The sequence below is a fragment of the Hermetia illucens genome, chromosome 1 (genome assembly GCF_905115235.1).
Source record: "Hermetia illucens chromosome 1, iHerIll2.2.curated.20191125, whole genome shotgun sequence".
In the NCBI taxonomy this organism is placed as follows: Eukaryota; Metazoa; Arthropoda; class Insecta; order Diptera; family Stratiomyidae; genus Hermetia; species Hermetia illucens.
Window position 1 is genome coordinate 54,851,976 of NC_051849.1, and position 17,439 is coordinate 54,869,414.

General features: G+C 43.0%; 1 protein-coding gene across 1 annotated transcript; it reads right to left on the minus strand.

Annotated features, from left to right (window-relative positions):
- Positions 1–6,424: 6,424 nt before the first annotated feature.
- On the minus strand, positions 6,425–17,439 carry LOC119647000. The gene is made up of 2 exons (XM_038047725.1): positions 17,284–17,439; positions 6,425–7,098 (listed from the first exon to the last, which is right to left on the minus strand). Exon 2 carries the CDS (start codon positions 6,949–6,951, stop codon positions 6,568–6,570), a length of 384 nt encoding a protein of 127 aa, XP_037903653.1. The 5' UTR covers positions 6,952–7,098; positions 17,284–17,439; the 3' UTR covers positions 6,425–6,567.

A 17,439-nucleotide genomic window follows, 5' to 3' on the forward strand; every position in this document is an offset into this window, starting at 1 on the left:
GGGCCGATTGTTGCTCTCTGGTTTCAATTCTGGCTCTTTTAGCGAGTTCAGTCGGTGATCGTTCGGACCGCCAAATTCGCACTTCATTACGGTGGTCGGCATAAACCTGACATATGTGACTAACTTGACATCCCATTGTCACTAGGATTTTGAGAATGCCATTGAATCCTTCATTGAAAATAATTACAGCCAGAAAAGTGACTATTTCTACGACCCTGGCTCCAAAATGAAGGTGTTTAGGAGCGAAAGTTCAGATCAATGCATTTAACGACTCATTGTTATCCTGCGTCTCTGCTCCTAAACATCTGTTCAAGAGATCATCTCGCCACAAATCTTTGTAGATTGATTTGATGACTGTTTGATCTTCTTCAGTCAAAGGTGCCTTCTCATGGTTGAAACTATCCAGTTCTCCTTTAACTTCCGCTTTGCGCCATTTGCACCAACTGTCCTCGTCTGCTGGACAATTTCAATGCTGAGGATTTTCGTCTGTGATGTTTGTGATTCTTCTTTGCATTTCTAAGCCACGTTCCCATTTCTTTCTCGACATGTCCTACGCATTCCTTTTTTATTACCACGTATATTTTATTATTTGCAGAAATACCGGAGAAAACTCCAGCAAAATCCAATATACAATATACAAAACTTGTCGCAATTGGAACATCCATGTTCATGCTTGCTAAAACTTTCTTTGCTGATGTTGATGCGAAGTCCTTTTTCTTCTCTGATAAGTATCGATTCCCATGAAATACTCGTTTTTTAGTGCGAGCATGACGTTGAACGTTAAAGCGATCTTCCTTCGTACGATCCATTTAAAAAAATCACTGAACACACAAACAGCACAATACTTACAACAAAATATAACTGAGTATAACTTGAACGCCTTTCAGTGCTCACTCTAGACTGGATTATCCTTTTTATTCCAAACAGCAAAGCAATTTAGATAATTGATTGGTTTTCAATCTTTTTATATTCATACCTGTGTTCGAATTTATAAGGCTCAGGTAAAAAACTAACAGGTAAAAAAAGATTCGATGCTCTTTCTCATCGAGTACTCTAGCCGCGGCTGCAAACTCCTTACCTGTTTAACACTGTAATTTCTGAACGACTCGGAATATCGGAAAATCCCTTTGCCCACATATTCTCCACTATATATAGATACAATTCATGTAAAAAAAAAAAAATCGATTTCTCCAACCCGACACACGGGATGACCCCCTTAAGTTGGACTTAACTATCAAAATTCTATTTCGAGGGGTAGCTATTTCTAATGACATAAGACCATCCTGAGTGTTGCGGGAATCGACCAAGAGAGGAAAGGTATCCCAGTAACCTAAAAATTTGGCAAAATTTACCGTGAAGGTCTGTCTGTAAATACTGAAGGTCCACTGAATTGTTCCGTCGACACGCGCTTGGTAGCCTCTTTGCTAGCCAGGCTCGAGAATGTGAATATTTCAGTCCCTCACTTGTCATTTTACAAAACTTCACGTATCCTTAAGCCGATGTTTTGGGTCCGCAAAGCAATAAATGCTCGACCGCGAACGTGGCCAATCACATCCTCCATCGATGCTTGATGTCCATGAGGCGTAGTTTGGAGTTCCCATCCTGCCTTGGAAACCTTAGACGATTATATTGGAGGATGCCGTTTATTGTTAATGTTAGTTTCGTAGGCGAGCGTGGAATCGCGGATCACATCCTCCATCGATGCTTTTTCTGCCTCAGATGTCTATGAGGCGCGGTCTTTGGGGTTTCCATCCTGCCTTGGAGTCTTTATACCATTATATTGGAGGATGTCACTTATTGTTAATATTAGCTTCGCAGGGTAAAGAGAAGGAGGGTCATAGGGTTCCTCATGTCACTATAATTCCACATTGAGACAGAATGGGGAAAAATATATGCAAAAGAAACTTTAAGACAAATTGCTAAAAGAAACGAATTAAAAATAAAAAAAAAAGAAAAAATGGGAAACATTCAATTTTCAACCCCATCCCCGAACGGGGTGAGGAGTTTATGTAGGAAGAGTTCAACCTTTTTATAGAATTTTGTGGGCAATAAAAACATTGAATTTTTCCAATCTTTCGATATATTGTTATTGGGGTCTTGAATTATAATCTTTTTTGGTTAGGGAGATGAAATGCATTTACGCAAAAGACTTGCGGACTCTTGTCTTAGATAAACTACACATCACCTCAGGCCAGACCTACTCAGGGTAGGAAAATAATAAGGCTACCTCAACGCATGCAGTGAGATACATCATTATGTGTCGAATTTAACAGGGGGTCCCCGTACATGCAAAAGGGGGATGTAACTTTTTTCACCAAATATAGTCATGTCGGGTATCAAATGAAAAGTTAGTACTTTCCGTGTTAAAAATCGTCAATTTGTTTATTAAGAGCCCGATTCTCGGAGGAATACATGGAGACTGACTAGATCGTTGTCCCCTTCAGTAGCAGTTTTGACTTTACGGCGAGACATTTCCAGGGAAAATAGTTTGTAAGCTGGAATAGGCTCTCTGCAGCATGGCTTCAATTATGGTATTACGAAACACTTGATACTCTTCCATCGAAAGGTGATGGCGATGGTGGACCCACCATCTGCAGAAGAAAAAGGTATGGCAGGCATTATCCACCACATTCTTGCAATAAATGCAGTTGGCCGATCATGATTGACCGGCTGAACGTATTTGATAACATGTGCAGAGCATATCTACCCCTCGATTCTCTTTCCTAAGATTACTACCACGCCCAGGGAACAGGGCTTTCTCTTCACAAGCGACGACTTTCTTATTTCCCTCGCTATTCCCGAGGTATATAAACCCCTGCTCAGCTCCTCCGCATCAATTGCTGCAATCACCATGACTACTGGCTGTAAGACGGCACGATGGGCAGACACAACTTGCCAAGCTCCTCGTCATTGTGCTAGCGCTAGGCGCTTACAGTATATTGAGGGAGTCGCCCCATACTTCGAAGCCTTAAAGAAAGATAGACCGAGCGGTATTCATTAGCAAATTGGATAAGAGACTTCCCGACATTGGACATAGCCAGCAAATCGGCAGCCTTGTCTGCAGTGTTGCAAAGCTGCTCGAAGAAGTTAATCTCTGTGCCTATCGTGATGCCTAGGTATTTCATCGCCGACTTCGACAAGGCTATGTTTTCACTCACCTGAACAGGGAGAACTAGTAGTTTCCGTCAACACGTATTGCAACAGCGATTCAGTTGCAGTTTTTCTATCCGAGCCTGGGTCTTGTCGCTCATTTACTCCTCTTGAGAGAGCTTCAGAAAATTTTCCAATGTGATTTTCCTGATGTTTTACCCAGTAGGTGTTTGCCAGGCGTTAGAACATTGAGAGGAGACGTTTATCATTTCGAAAGAAATGTACTGATGATCACTGACCGTGAAATCCTCCAGCACCTTCCTTCTATGGAGGGCTAAAACTAAGGACTCCATAGCAAAAGTTGCGTCAGTGATAGTGTTCTCGTAACCAGGACGTCGGCATGCCGGAGAATTGGGTGGGGCATGTCCCATCCATGAGCTCTGCCGTTAAAGTCTAAAATAGAATGTTTTCGTGTTTCTAATCTCGTCTTTCAAGGGGCGAGTCTATTCAGAAAAGCAGACGTAGATTCGTTCGGTCTGAGGCAAATGCTGAAAAAGTCACTTCCGCGCAACGAACCGAAACGAAGCCATCACTTGGACCATGAGCCCGCACTCGCCAGTTATGTCTCACCCAGGCGGCAGCATTGCAAGATATATCGGAAATCACAATGGTGAGCTCCTATCTCGGTAAAGCTCGCTGAGAAGCAACAAGTGCTTTCTTCTTTCTTCCACTATCTGCCTCATTAGGTCATGGGTGGTTGCACTCCTATGGATGTTTGCTTGCAGGATGTGGATCATTGTGCTTGGCTTTTCGCTCTTTGTAACTCTTCTTTGATTCATGGCACTGCCCGGAACCGAGAAGACAAATCACATCTTCTTTCTGCAGACCGCGGTCACGCATTCGCTGTGTGCCCGGGTTCGCCACACTTGTAATACAAAGTGCTTCCGGGCTGCACTGTGTATTTGCAGTTGCTCGAAGGTCTAGCACTTAAAACAGCAGATAGGAATTGCCTTCCATATTGCCCTACAATAATCCACCTGATCTTTTTTTCTCGCAATGAAGAAGTTGGCTGGCTTGGGGACAGGGACAGTGGCCAATTTTTGTCCTATGAACTTGACTAGGGCTAATGCGGAGTTCGGATCCCTGGGTATATCGGCAATATGCAAATTAAAAAGAAGAGGGATCCTTGATCCTTGAGATACACCGGCTGACACATAACAAAGATGTGAGTAGGTTCTTTCTATTGATTAGAAATTTCCTGTTTTTAGAAAGTTCTAGAGAATTTATATTAAATAAGTTGGTTTTTTATATTTTATCATTCTATAGATTAATCTATCCGTGGACAAACTCTGGAACCGAATTGAATAGTCATTAGGACAGAAAGCCAAGATAAGGGCTAGCAGGCTGGAGATCACTGTATTCTGCAAAGATATAGATGAGATCACAACGAAAGTGGAGATTCATGGGGCTATTATGCTCAGGAGGCGGCTGCTCCCTGGTAGGTAACCCAACTACTGGTAGGACAACGAAATCACAAGCTAGCAAGCCTTATGCTTCCGGCCAAGGCTTAGGAGAAAGCGCAGTAGTGATGGTCGAGAAGAGATATACAGACAACTGTTTGAAAGAAGCCATTCGGAGGAGTAAAAAGAACTTCTTCAAAAAGTTGTGCGACCATACCGATATAAACCCTCATGGAGCAAACAGGGTGGTAATGAAACGATGAATGATAGATGCAATAATCAAGATATATCGTCAAGAATGAAGAAGGCTTGGATTATAGGGGTTTCGTTTCTGAAAGTTGCCAATTGTACTGATATTTTGGCATTTGCTTGCCGGCAATGAGTTGTGTCTTTGTTAACCGACCCTAGAGCTTTGGGTGAGGTGTATTTAGTCTTTTTAGGATGCAGTTGGCGAATGCTCCAAGTCTTAATTAGGGTGATTAGACTCGAGTCTGCGCGGGGACTCATCTGAAGTGGCTTCGGTCACGAAAGCTTACCTTACCAGGGGTATACTGGCACCATGGAAACCGGGATTGCCCTCTGAATTTACATGTCTCAGGAGAGTTTCTGATTCATGTACTTTTAGTTCAGTTGCTTCGGTTGGGGATTGTGGTTACGTCTACGCAGACAAAGAGACCTTCGGGCCTCAAAGGTGGTGTTACGTTTCAGCTCCGGTGCTGTACCCCTTATTTGGGTAAAGATTGGGTATTTCTTGCATCCATCAGTATGAGTAATGTGCCATGAACTCAGTAAAGACTGGTACCGTTTTTGTTTGTTACAGCTGGTTGGATTGTAGTTACAAAATCAATCTCAAGGAGAAGACCGTGGGGTTAAGTCAACACAACGTAATCGTTCCCGTGATCAGTGCATGCATGTATGCAAGGTTTTGATGGATCACCTTGCATAAAGCATTATGAGAAGGTCCAACGTTGCTAACGCTGAATCACACATTCTGCACTGGTCGTTCCCCACCCGCTTTTTCATTAGCATTTTATAGTTTCCTGTGGCAAGCACCCCATTCTGAATGGCATACATAAATCCCTCCGTCTCAGCAAAAAGCATAGAGTCCTCTGTTCGACAAATGCAAATCGACAAATGGCTGTCAAAAGCAATTCACGTATTTACGTACGTGCTTTACCTTCGACTTGCCGAGACGATTCTGCGGTGATGTTATGGCGCAATATCAACCATACCTTTGCGTCCGATATTCCGAGGCATGTTCATACGCTCCACGGTTTTTGAAGATCGGTCACTGAAGGGATAGTAAATATGTATATTCAATGCGTTTATTTTATTCCTCTTTGAGAGATCGACTTTTTCAGTTTTACAGGTATAGGTGAGGATCTTCTAGCCCAGAAAGTCTATAAGGGCATCTATGGAAAAAAAAAGACGTGGTAGACCTTGCTTTAGATGGAGTGATGGTGTAGGCCAGGACGCTAGACAGCTTTTAGGGATATCGAATTGCTGGACTTTGGCGCAAAACTGGGAAGTCTCAAGTTCCTTATTAAGGCAGGATTAGGGTGGATACCGGTTGTTGCACTGTAGTTGATGATGAAGTGTTTTGCTTTAGGTGAAAAGAAATTGCGTACTTTCCTTTTGCATAAACTGAACACACAGGTAAAATGGTGTCCTTCACTGCATGTATGGGCGTTCACGGTTCCAATTAAATTTCGTATCAATAGATCTATCCGTTTCCGACCGAAGTACCTATGGCATACAGACAGACAGATAGTAAAGCGATTTGGATGAGATTCTGTTTTACAGAAAATCTTAAACAAGGAAACCGACAAGCAGACAGTACAGCAATTTGTTGTTTTGTTTTTAAAAGATCCCTCTTGGAGTAAGATTTTTTATTTCCAAATCCTTATTAATAATTACATAAATGCTTATTAGTAAAAAAGTTAACTAGAAGCGATTATAAAATTTTTCTCAATAATTATTTAAAAAAAACATGATTTCTTTACCGTTTTGTTATATTCTAAACACATTGCATAGTGTTCGGATTATAATAACCACCGTTACAATAGCGCTGTCCCAGTTTATTGTAGTTATCCACAGCATTAGGGTACGCGTGGACGATATCTTTCACTATACCATTATTTTTATAAGAATCTATCAATCCAACCACACCAGAAGCTACCCCCACGGTAGCTGCTGCGGCCCCTGCAACACCTCTTTTACTTCTATTTATCTCTTCTACTCTATTTTCATTAAATTCATAAATTTGTTGATTGCTCAAATCACTGGATTTTATCAGCTCCTCCATAGGATAAGGACTAGCAGCAGTTACAGATGACATGATAGTACCCATGATTGCGACTGATAGTACAAAATTTTGTAATTTGGCCATAATTGATTGCATTTGCAAGGAAAAGTGGGAGGAAACAATAAAACTCAAATTTTTTTTACAGAATTTAGGAAGTGGTGAAAGAGCAATTAAATTTTGATCCTTGCTTGATGGTTTCTAAATTATTCAATATATCCGGGATTTTCAAGCCAGCTCAATTCTCTGAAAATATTTTAAAAGATAAAAATTATTATTAAAATCATTTTTTCTATTTAATGTGATTAATTTAAAAGGCGAACAATTTCGATGACCCCAAAAAGGCTGCCAGGCGAATGTATATCGGAAGCAGACAACGGAGCCAAACTCAACATTGGTTTGCTGCAAAGAACAGAACTAACAAAGGTGCATGATCAGAAGACAGCGACGAGCAATGCAGCAGGCGCGGAATTGTATCTGCGCTGTCTGAATTAATGCCTAGAACCGAAAAAGGCTATCAAGAATGCTCGGGATAGATCTAATCCTTCAACGTTAGAACCAAAAAAAAAAGATGCGGCGGAGATCCGGCCAAAGAGGGGAATGCTCTTTAGAAATCCATGGCCAGGAGGGCGAAAACATTGGGTAGATCAGGGTGATAGTAGGGGCGAGGAGACCCGACATTAGTTATGGTAGGGTCACGGTTCGAGTCTGGAGTTAATAGTTACTTGTAAGGAATAGGGAATAAGATTATTGTCGGGTAGATGTATAAGGGTGCCATGTTGGTGTTTGGCGACATGTACTTTCAACCAGCTCTGACATTGACAGACTACAAGAAAAAGCATGCAGGTAATTTAGGAGTTCCCTTGCAAGAAACGAAAAGAGCTTGAATCGTTTTTATATTTAAATGAAAATATATATGTAAGTCTTCAAGAGTTATTTCTATACTATAGACCCCGCGGCTATCCAAGTTTCATTGGAAGCCAGCTAGAGAACTGAGGCAGTTCCAGACACAAGACAAGCAGGGTGGTACAAAAAAGTACTGCGCTATCATCACCTTCAATGTGGGGAATGCTCTCAGTTCTGCACAATTCAGTAAATCATAACATACTTCTTTAAAATATTAACGTGAACCCAATTGAATAACTGGTATCGCATAGATCGTTAGCCTAACTAATCCAGAATATGGTGCAGAAATTTCAAAGCGAAATTCGCAGTTCTTAAGATTTTATAGGGGTAGAAGCTAGCGATTAGCGGGTACAGGCTCACGGTTCACCACCCAGGAGGCAGTCGCTTTATTTCCTTACGAAATCTGGTAGTGTTATGTAAATAGCCCATTTATACATAAGTGACGTCAGTCCCCTGCACCAGTGCCAGTCATAACTGTATTTTGATCGTAATTAAGGGTGATAAATGTCTTTATATCCGAAAGGGGCTTTTTTCGAAAACGGAATTTTTCACATTTGCAGGAATTCTAGAAAACAAACTAGTGAGTTGCTGCACGTCCTGCAGTTGGAGAACTCCAGTTACGACCTTCAGCAGAATACTGTCAAGAAACTCTTTTATTTTAACTTAAACTTTTCAAAAAATTCTCCAAAGTTGTTCGGAATATGGCTAATATAATATAGAATGAAAATGAATAGAATGTAAAATGTAGAATTTGAATGGATTCCGAATAATTCCCACTAAAAAAATCTTGAAAAACTATGTGAAAAAGGCCTTCTAATGTGGTTTAAAACTTAGTTCGGGGTCGAAAGTTATTCCCAGGTCTTTTAGCGATGGCTGAGAGCGAACTCCATGTGCACCGATGCAAATCTGAACAGTTTTCTATTTCTTCCGCTTTGTGAAAAGTACCAGCTTCGTTTGCTTAGGTACTGGAAACCGTAGAACGCCATCGTAAATTATGTTCCATAGCAGAGGACCAAAACCAGACCTCTGTGGAACTCCTGCCGTAAGATTTCGAACCTTCGTCCGAATTGTAAAGTAATTTCTGCTATTGGAAGTCGAACATAATATAATATATAATATAATACAGTGGTATCCTGATAATTCGTACATCAAATATTCGTATTTCGGGCTAATTCGTACAAATCTGGCGGTCTCTAGTTAATTTTCTTTATTTTGTCTTCTCAACAATTGGTAATTCCGATATTTTGTACAAAATCGTCAATGCCCTGACCATAAGAATTATCGGGACTCTACTGTATATAGTTTGGCTTTTGTACCACAATGAGCGCTTCGATTGTACAATTCTATCTCCCAGAATTGACCCCGTTCTTCTCCCCCTCGGACACCACCTTGTCGTGGTGGGGGAGCCTGTAGTAGTTTACTACTACACTAAGGGTGTCCAAAAACATGAATATGGAAACGATGGATTTAAACTCTCCAAGTGGTAAGAAGTCACAGACTTCGAATCCACCCGCGACCATGAGCAACCATGTCGCGGCCGCGGCGCGGATTTTGGAGGCCTCACCACATTCATACTCACCTACAGATCAATCTGTAGAAGGCATGCTTTCCGACTCAGTGGAAAGTTTGCACTTGGTGCCTACGGCGAAGTTAGCCAGAAAGGAAAGTACGGAAACTTTCAAATTGGGAGAAACTGGAAATCCGACTACGGCTGAATTCTGCCTGTCAGAACCTTCTCCTTCATCCTTACCAGGAAGAGCGGAGGAACGGGAAGCTGGTGACGTGGACGCTACTGGTTTAGCGCCGGTGTGTGGAAATGGATCCAAGCGGTCCGGACACCGTGAACCTGGAAAGGCCCGAAGCCGACGGCAGAAGAGAGCACTGCGAAGGAAGATGAAGCACCTTGGGAATGAGGAAATGGACGTGGCTGTACCACTAAGCGCGGTAACGCCCAGAGAAATCGGACACAAGGAAGCGGAATCTCCGGCGGAAGGTGGGGATAAACTGGAAACCCCGGTAACATCCACACTGGACGCACCAGACTCTTCTGTCAGCGACAATAGACTAAGTTTATGTCGAAAAACATAAAGATTGGTCAAATCAACTTGCAGCATGCCAAAGCTCCCTCCTACCTGTTGGCAGCGAAAATGACAAAGCTGTAGGATTTCCCCTATATCTTTCTGGTGCAAGAACCGTGGGTTCGATTTAACAGAATCTGTGGCATTGGATCAGTAAAGGGGGCTAGGATCTTCTACGACGAAAGATCCATAAGACTGAGAGCTTGCGTCCTGATTTCAAGACGGTTAGAGGCAACTATGCTGAGACAATATTGTTCCCAGCTACGGTCATCCTACAATACCAAATAAATGGAGAGAGGAAAAACATCATAGTTGCCTCCGCTTATTTACCCTATGATTCTTTGTATCCTCCACCGACGCAAGAACTTAGGGATCTGGTGGCGTATGCAGAATCAAGTGGTCTCGAACTCTTAATAGGTTGCGATGCGAATGCTCAACATATTTGTTGGGGCAGTAGCAAATGCCATCCAAGAGGAGAGACGCTATTTGATTTCATCACTTCAGCTGGTCTTATGACTGCAAACGTAGGGTGCGCCCCTACGTTCGTGGGACCGAGAAGAAGCGAAGTAATTGACCTAACAATCTGTACCCCAAAATTGTTAGAGTTGATTACACACTGGCGAGTGCTAGACGAGATCTCACTGTTAGATCACCGATATCTAGAATTCAATCTGACTATTACGGGCGAACAGTCTGCAGTACAAAGACGGAACCCTAGGAAAACGGATTGGGCAAAGTTCAATGAACTTCTTGGCAATAAAGTACAGTTCCCTAGGCGACTAAGGACTCCTTTGGTGCTGGAAGATGAATTGAAAACTCTGAATGGCACACTTTTAGAGTGCTATGAAGAGGCTTGTCCTATTTCCCGAGGCCAAAGCGGTAAAACGGTTCCTTGGTGGAACCGAGAACTGCAAAAACTCAGGAAATCAACCAGGCGACTTCTAAATCGTGCTTGCAAAAGTAACAAGAACGAAGACTGGTTAAATTTCAGGAACTCACAACGTGAATATAAGAGGCTCGTGAGGTGCTCGAAACGAGACTCCTTTAGAGCGTACTGTGAGGAACTGGAAGGCGAAAGGGAGACTTCAAGGCTGTGCAGAGTCCTCAAAAGGGATGAGTCGGTCAAGTTGGATTCTCCTAGAAAACCCAACGGTACTTTCACGAGCTCCAGACTGGACTCAGTACAGACCCTCCTGGAAGTACATCACCCGGGAGAACGGGTGACAGAAGTGGTAGGGGGAGAGTTGACGGTTCTTGCAACCCCTTCAACACGCAAGCGTTGCAAGGGGAACTGGAACACTGCGAAAGCGGTTGTTACCCATGAAAAGGTGAGAGCTGCCATACTGTCCTTTGAACATTTCAAAGCACCTGGCATGGATGGCATCTATCCGGCAATGCTAAAGGAGGGTATGGAGCATTTAGAGCGACCTCGAAGAAATATTTTTCGAGGATGTCTTGCTCTGGGCTACGTGCCTTCTTTTGGCAACAGGTTAAGGTAGTTTTCATACCGAAACCTGGGAAAGATGACTATTCTAATCCAAAGAACTTCAGACAGATTAGCTTGACTTCATTCTTGCTGAAAGGTTTGGAAAGACTGGTGGAGCGTCACATTCGTGGAAACGCACTTAGGTCACACCCACTTAGTGAAAACCAACATGCTTACCAACGTGGAAAGTCCTGTGAGTCTGCTCTTCATTCTTTGGTCACAAAGATAGAGGATGCAACTTTGAATGGTGAGTACGCGATGGAGGTGTTTGTGGACATTGAAGGGGCTTTTGACTGTGCGCCTTTTCAAAAACTTTGTGATGCCGCCAGAGCGCATGGTGTTGATGATGCTTTACTTAAGTGGATCCATGCTATGCTAACGCAAAGATTGTTGTGCGCTGAGGTAGGGGTCGATCGCTACCTGACTACCGAAGCAACGATGGTGATCGACTCACTGCTATGCCAACTGCAAAATTTACCAATACACGCTCAAGCTTATGCTGATGACGTGGCTGTACTTGCTGTTGATCGGGATCTTGGAACGGTGTGTAGGAATATACAACGTGCCGTTGATTTGATAGACAGCTGGTGCCTTAGACATGGTTTGTCAGTTAATCCAAATAAAACCACAATGGTTTTATTCACAAAAAGGAGAAAACTGGATGGACTTTGTCTCCCTGAGATAAGGGGTACTACCCTACAACTCTCCGAAGAAGTGAAATATCTGGGGGTCACTCTAGATAAAAAACTTCTTTGGAACAAACATGTAGAGGTAAAGATGAAACGATCTCTCACAGCTTATGGGCTGTGCAGACGGACCTTTGCCTCGACATGGAGACTCAGGCCTCATGTGGTAATGTGGATATACGTTGCCATCATTAGGCCGATGTTCGTATACGCATCCGTAGTGTGGTGGGTTAAGGTGAGACAAAAAGGTTTTCACCGTAAACTAGACGCACTGCAGAGAACTGTTTGTCTGGGTATCACTGGTGCCATGAGCACGACATCCGGCGCAGCTCTGAATGCACTACTCAATTTGCAGCCCCTGGATATATTTATTCAAAGCACTGCAATGAGAGCAGCTCATAGGCTAATTCGAATAAAAACGAGAAGTGGGCTTTTCCTTTGGGACAATATGCAACGGTTTTTCAAGCCGAAGCTTAGGCGATCCTAAGGGTGGCAAACTGGGTGATTGACGAGCAGTTGAAGGGCAGGCGCATCGCAATCTGCAGTGACAGTCAAGCTGCACTGAGGGCATTAAGCAGTCCTTTGATCACCTCGAAAATCGTTCAGGAATGCAGAAACCGTTTGAACTCTATGTCTAGATTCAATACGGTGGAACTACTCTGGGTACCTGGTCACTGTGGTATAGAGGGAAATGAAATCTCGGACGCTTTAGCGAAAGAGGGGTCAATCTCCCCTATGCCGGGACCGGAGCCAGCAATTGGGGTATCAGTAGCATTGGCTAAATCTGTTTTCAAAAACTGGGAACAAGTTTCCCATAACGACAGGTGGCAGAGCTTAAATGCTGCTCGACACACCAAACTTTTCCTGCCAGAACCCAACATACGTACCGCAAAGTTTATCCTGTCGAAAAGCAGGAGGACTTGCAGGTGTATTGTGGGCATTCTGACAGGCCATAATTCACTAGCTGGGCATATGTTCAGAATAGGAATTACCGAAGATGATACGTGTCCCTCCTGTAATGAGGAAGCGGAATTCACGGAGCATTTCTTATGTGAATGCCCCGCCTATGGACGCATCAGGCATCAGATCTTTGGTGCCGATGTCCTCCAATTGCGACGGGTAGCATCACATCCACTAACGGAAATCCTGCGATACGTTAACGAATCCGGAATATTCCGTTAGACGGGGGAGGCGAGTACAATGGGCCAACACGGCCTGAGTGCTCAGAAGCTGTAGCTTCTCCCCCACCACACACACACACACACACACCCCGTTCTTGAAATCGAGAGTGATCAGGCTACTTCAAAAACCACTTTGGTAGCATCAACCGTATCCGTGCAATGGGTTATATCTTCCTACGTTGAGCTTAAGGGGTTATACATGCAAAAGGAAAGGAAGGTTTGAAAAATGTACATAAATCAAAATATTGGTGACTCCCAGAGACTGAGCATCGAAGTGGAGCTTATTGCCGAAAGTGATTTCGAGGCCTTGAGTGTAATTCTGATTTGATAAATATTCTGTCAAGATAGTAGAAAAGGGAAATAGGAAACCATTAAGAGAGCATCAATGAACCAGAGTGTCTAGATTTGATTGAAGGGAGACACAGTAAATGGGTGACGATGTAGTGGGAACAGCTTAAGTTCATTGGCAAATAACAAAGAAGAACAAGTAGGGAGGAGGGGGGCGGGGGAGGACGCCGATAAAGAATAAATATAACAAAGGGCCCCGAATAGAGTCCTGTGGGACGCCAAAAGAAGGAGGAAAGGAACGGGATGTGCAGATATCAAAAGTGACGCGGCAAGATCCGTTCCAAAGGTAAGAGGCGAGCCGCGTTAGAAGTGACATGGGAAGGTTGAGAGAGGAATGAGTTTGGACAAAAGTACCTTAAGATTTGCAATGTCGAAGGTTTTAGCAAAGTAAGCATACACTTCCTGCCATGAATTTAGACATATGGTCACAAAATTAGTGAAGTTGCGCAGGTTGGAGGTAGTGGACCTACGCTTAACAAGTGAGTGGACAAAAAGTCGCTTATATACCTTTCCAAGATTTTAGAACAGGATGAGAGGAGCAAAATGTTATGGCCATTCTCAACAAGAGTGCGATCGTCATTTTTATGAGTGGGGATAATGAAACCTTCATTGTGGCTCTTGTTTAAAATAATGGAAAGAGGAAAGGAAATGGACTGATCTGTTTTAAGCAAAAAGAAGTTAGGAAGACTGTTTTGAGCAAGGTCAACATGGCCATCAAGGTTGCCAATGAGGTACTCGACAAGAAGGGAGGATAAGAAGGTGAATGGCAGGAGATATCGGGCAGGATGGGAGCTTCAGTGAAGCTTCAATACTGACCAGATATTCCTTTCTGGACTTTAAGTAATAGAGATTTTATCGAGGAATGCAGAGATTTTGATGGAAACGAAGTCATTAAGGATTCCAGAAGACAGGACTTCTTCCCAGCAGTAAGTTTTTGACACAGCTTTTTAGTGAATTCAGTGATGAACCATATTAGGTAAAAGGCCAGGGACTTAGGAAGATTTGATAGAATGATCGCACATTAATGAAGGGAGAAGAGGAGCCCAGCTGATTGTCGCCGGGGCCCTTCGAAATTCGCCTTACGAAAGTTAAACTTGGTAAGTTTGCTCACGGCATGGGAGTGCATGGTGGGAGTCAGGAACATCATAAGGGGGGGTATGAGGGCGATTTAAGTAATTTTTGGAAAGGTGAAATTGTAGCGCGGCATAGATATTCATGAAAGCTGGTAAAGGAAAGGAATGGAGGGAGGAATTATTGGGGAGGGAAGAAAGACTGGGAGCAGCAGGCTAAGAGAGCATAGGAAGGTTAAAGCCGCCATAGAGGACGAAAGGTAGACAGTTGAAGAGTGGAAAGAGTTATTGGGAAGGGTGGAGAGCCAGAAATGTTCGGTCAGATGAGTATAGAGAGATCAGGACTTCCGAAATCTGTCGGAATATTTTTTGCATAACACTCTACTAGGCTAAGACAGGTGAAAGGTACACAGGAAATAATACGGCGCTAGTCGCCGAAAAAAGTTATTATCCGGTCGCCATTCTTCGTCAACTTTATACACCAGAGAGATGCCCTGGATATCGAAAGTTGTTTGGGTTATAAAGAGACTGTAGTTGCAGGTTGCTGGAATAGAAGGGGGGCCGATACTGATGGTAACTGTAGCTTACCGCGCTGCGGTGTTAGGCATCAATTAGGCGTTATGCAGGAAACACGTTGAGGCCGGTTTAAAATGAAGCTAAATGTGGGAGATTACTTAGGTCGATTTAGTGATGAGTTGAGTCTGCTGGAACACAACTTGATGTTTCGTGTGGCATAGCATGTGTACAGTCCAAACCATATCAGACACCTCGGTGTTAAGTTAAATTACAGGTTGAAATTCTTCTTAAGGAGCGCCTCATTTATAACGGCGAAAAAGCGGGGAAAGTTGTAATAGTGCTAATAGGGACGATGAATAAACTAAAGGATCCAAATCACTAAGTGGGTTGGTGCTGGCGCAGTTTAGACAATTCAACATTTTTTCCAAGGTAGTGATGGAGTGATTGAAAGCAATAACTGACATGCCAGTATGCTCATCAAAAGTGCTGGTTTTCGAGCCAACTAAGAAATATTTACGGCACGATATGTTGTGCTCAGTCAGAAAGGGAACGCGAGCAGCTAACAGCGATGCAGGCCTAACGCTTGACACTTGTGAGCGCTTGTTTTGATGCTTCCGAGATGCCGCCCTTTTGAGGGCAAAGATCGCGTAACCCTCGGGAAATGTTTGAAGACACCACCTCGCAAACATTATTGACTAAGGTCGCCAAGTAAAGTCGGTAATAACTGGTGAACTGGCGTCAGCCAGCAAAGCATCTCCGATCGTCTTCTTGCCATGGGAGAGATCCAGGCAGAAAAGTGGTTGCCCCTTAAACCCAGCCCATCGGATTGTAACCGGGGACAAGAAATAATTCACTTTAAAAACTTAAACAGCAGGAAATCGTGGGTTTCATCCAGCAGTTTCCATCCGGTGGAGTGGTATACCAAGAATTGCTAAAACCTGGTTGACTGCTGATGGTTGATCGTTACCGATAGGAAGCTGCCAAAATGAATTATACATTGACTGAAAGGAAGTGAGAAAGGGGCTGGATACATGAAAAACATTCTTCAGCAGGACAATACCTCAGATCACTCAACAGCTTGGTGAGAAACACAATTTCCGCCCTAGGTTTGGAACTACTGCTCGGCGGCGTACTCTCTCAACTTCTCAACCCCTCTAACCTTACTTCGCCAACAGCACAATTTATCTTGCAACGGGTAATTATAAAATGATTTCGTGGGTGGGTTGCCTCTAGACAAGAACTTCTTTTCTTGGAGGACATCCATAACTTACACCATTGATGGCGGAAATATGTCGCAAATGGAGCAGTATATTTTTCGTAAAGTTTATTTTATTTTCATATAAAATAGAACGACGATTTTTTTCAGTACAAAAACTCAGAATTATTAATTGGTAGATGTGTGTTAAGTGAAGACGCACAAGCCGAAATTGTTTGCAGTATGTGGTCTTAGCTCACTAAGAGTTGCAGACATATTCGAAAAACTGCCGGGAAGACATTTTGGTTAAGAAGATGTGAAGACTCTACGATTACAAAGTACAATGTGGCTTTAATGCTGAGGAGAGAACGTACACAATCGAGGTGTGACTGCGATAATGCTCACAAAGGGAGTTCGATTCACAACTTCGCACCTTTAAGTCATCTGACAACCTTTTACCTTCCAAATAGCTTTTAGACAATATTTTTGGATATTTGCTGAATATCTATGAAAAAGTTAAGCTATGCAGGTGATCCGTCTTTTCGTCGAATATTTGACAGCCCGCGCAAACTTTTGTTGTTCAGTATGCCTACTGACTGACGGGCTGTTGCCGATCACAATTTATTTCGATGTTAAGCTCTGCTAAAAAAGACACTTCCTTTTTATAAGGAAGAGTTAAATGCCAGATATGGACAAATATACTGACTGTTAGGGAGGGATTTCCAGTTCACCGCCGACAGCAAGTAGTAACAAGCACCGAACAGCTGACCCCCCTCTAAAGCCCATTTGGATGTACGGAGTACAGCTCTGGGACTGTAAGGAAACTGATATGAAAACAGTTGGTGTGTCAGGTCATTAAAGTCAGCGATTGGTCACAATTTTAAGGACACAAGGGATATTTTCATTTCCGTATAAAACACTATTTTGTGTATAAGTTTTAACCGTATTTTTGAAAATTAACTCACATTGATCACCTGAGTTGCGGGTCCTTATCAACAACAATCGACTATGATTGCAACAACCACAAAAGTAAGACGTGGAAGTGAAAGAATGAAATGGCACATTCAACTGTTCATTAAGTTGCAACTTCAGCCGTTTTATATTGTACAAATAGAATTTTG

Coding starts and splice junctions, on each gene's coding strand:
- LOC119647000 (XM_038047725.1), bottom strand. CDS start 6,951: ATGCAATCAATTATGGCCAAATTACAAAATTTTGTACTATCAGTCGCA.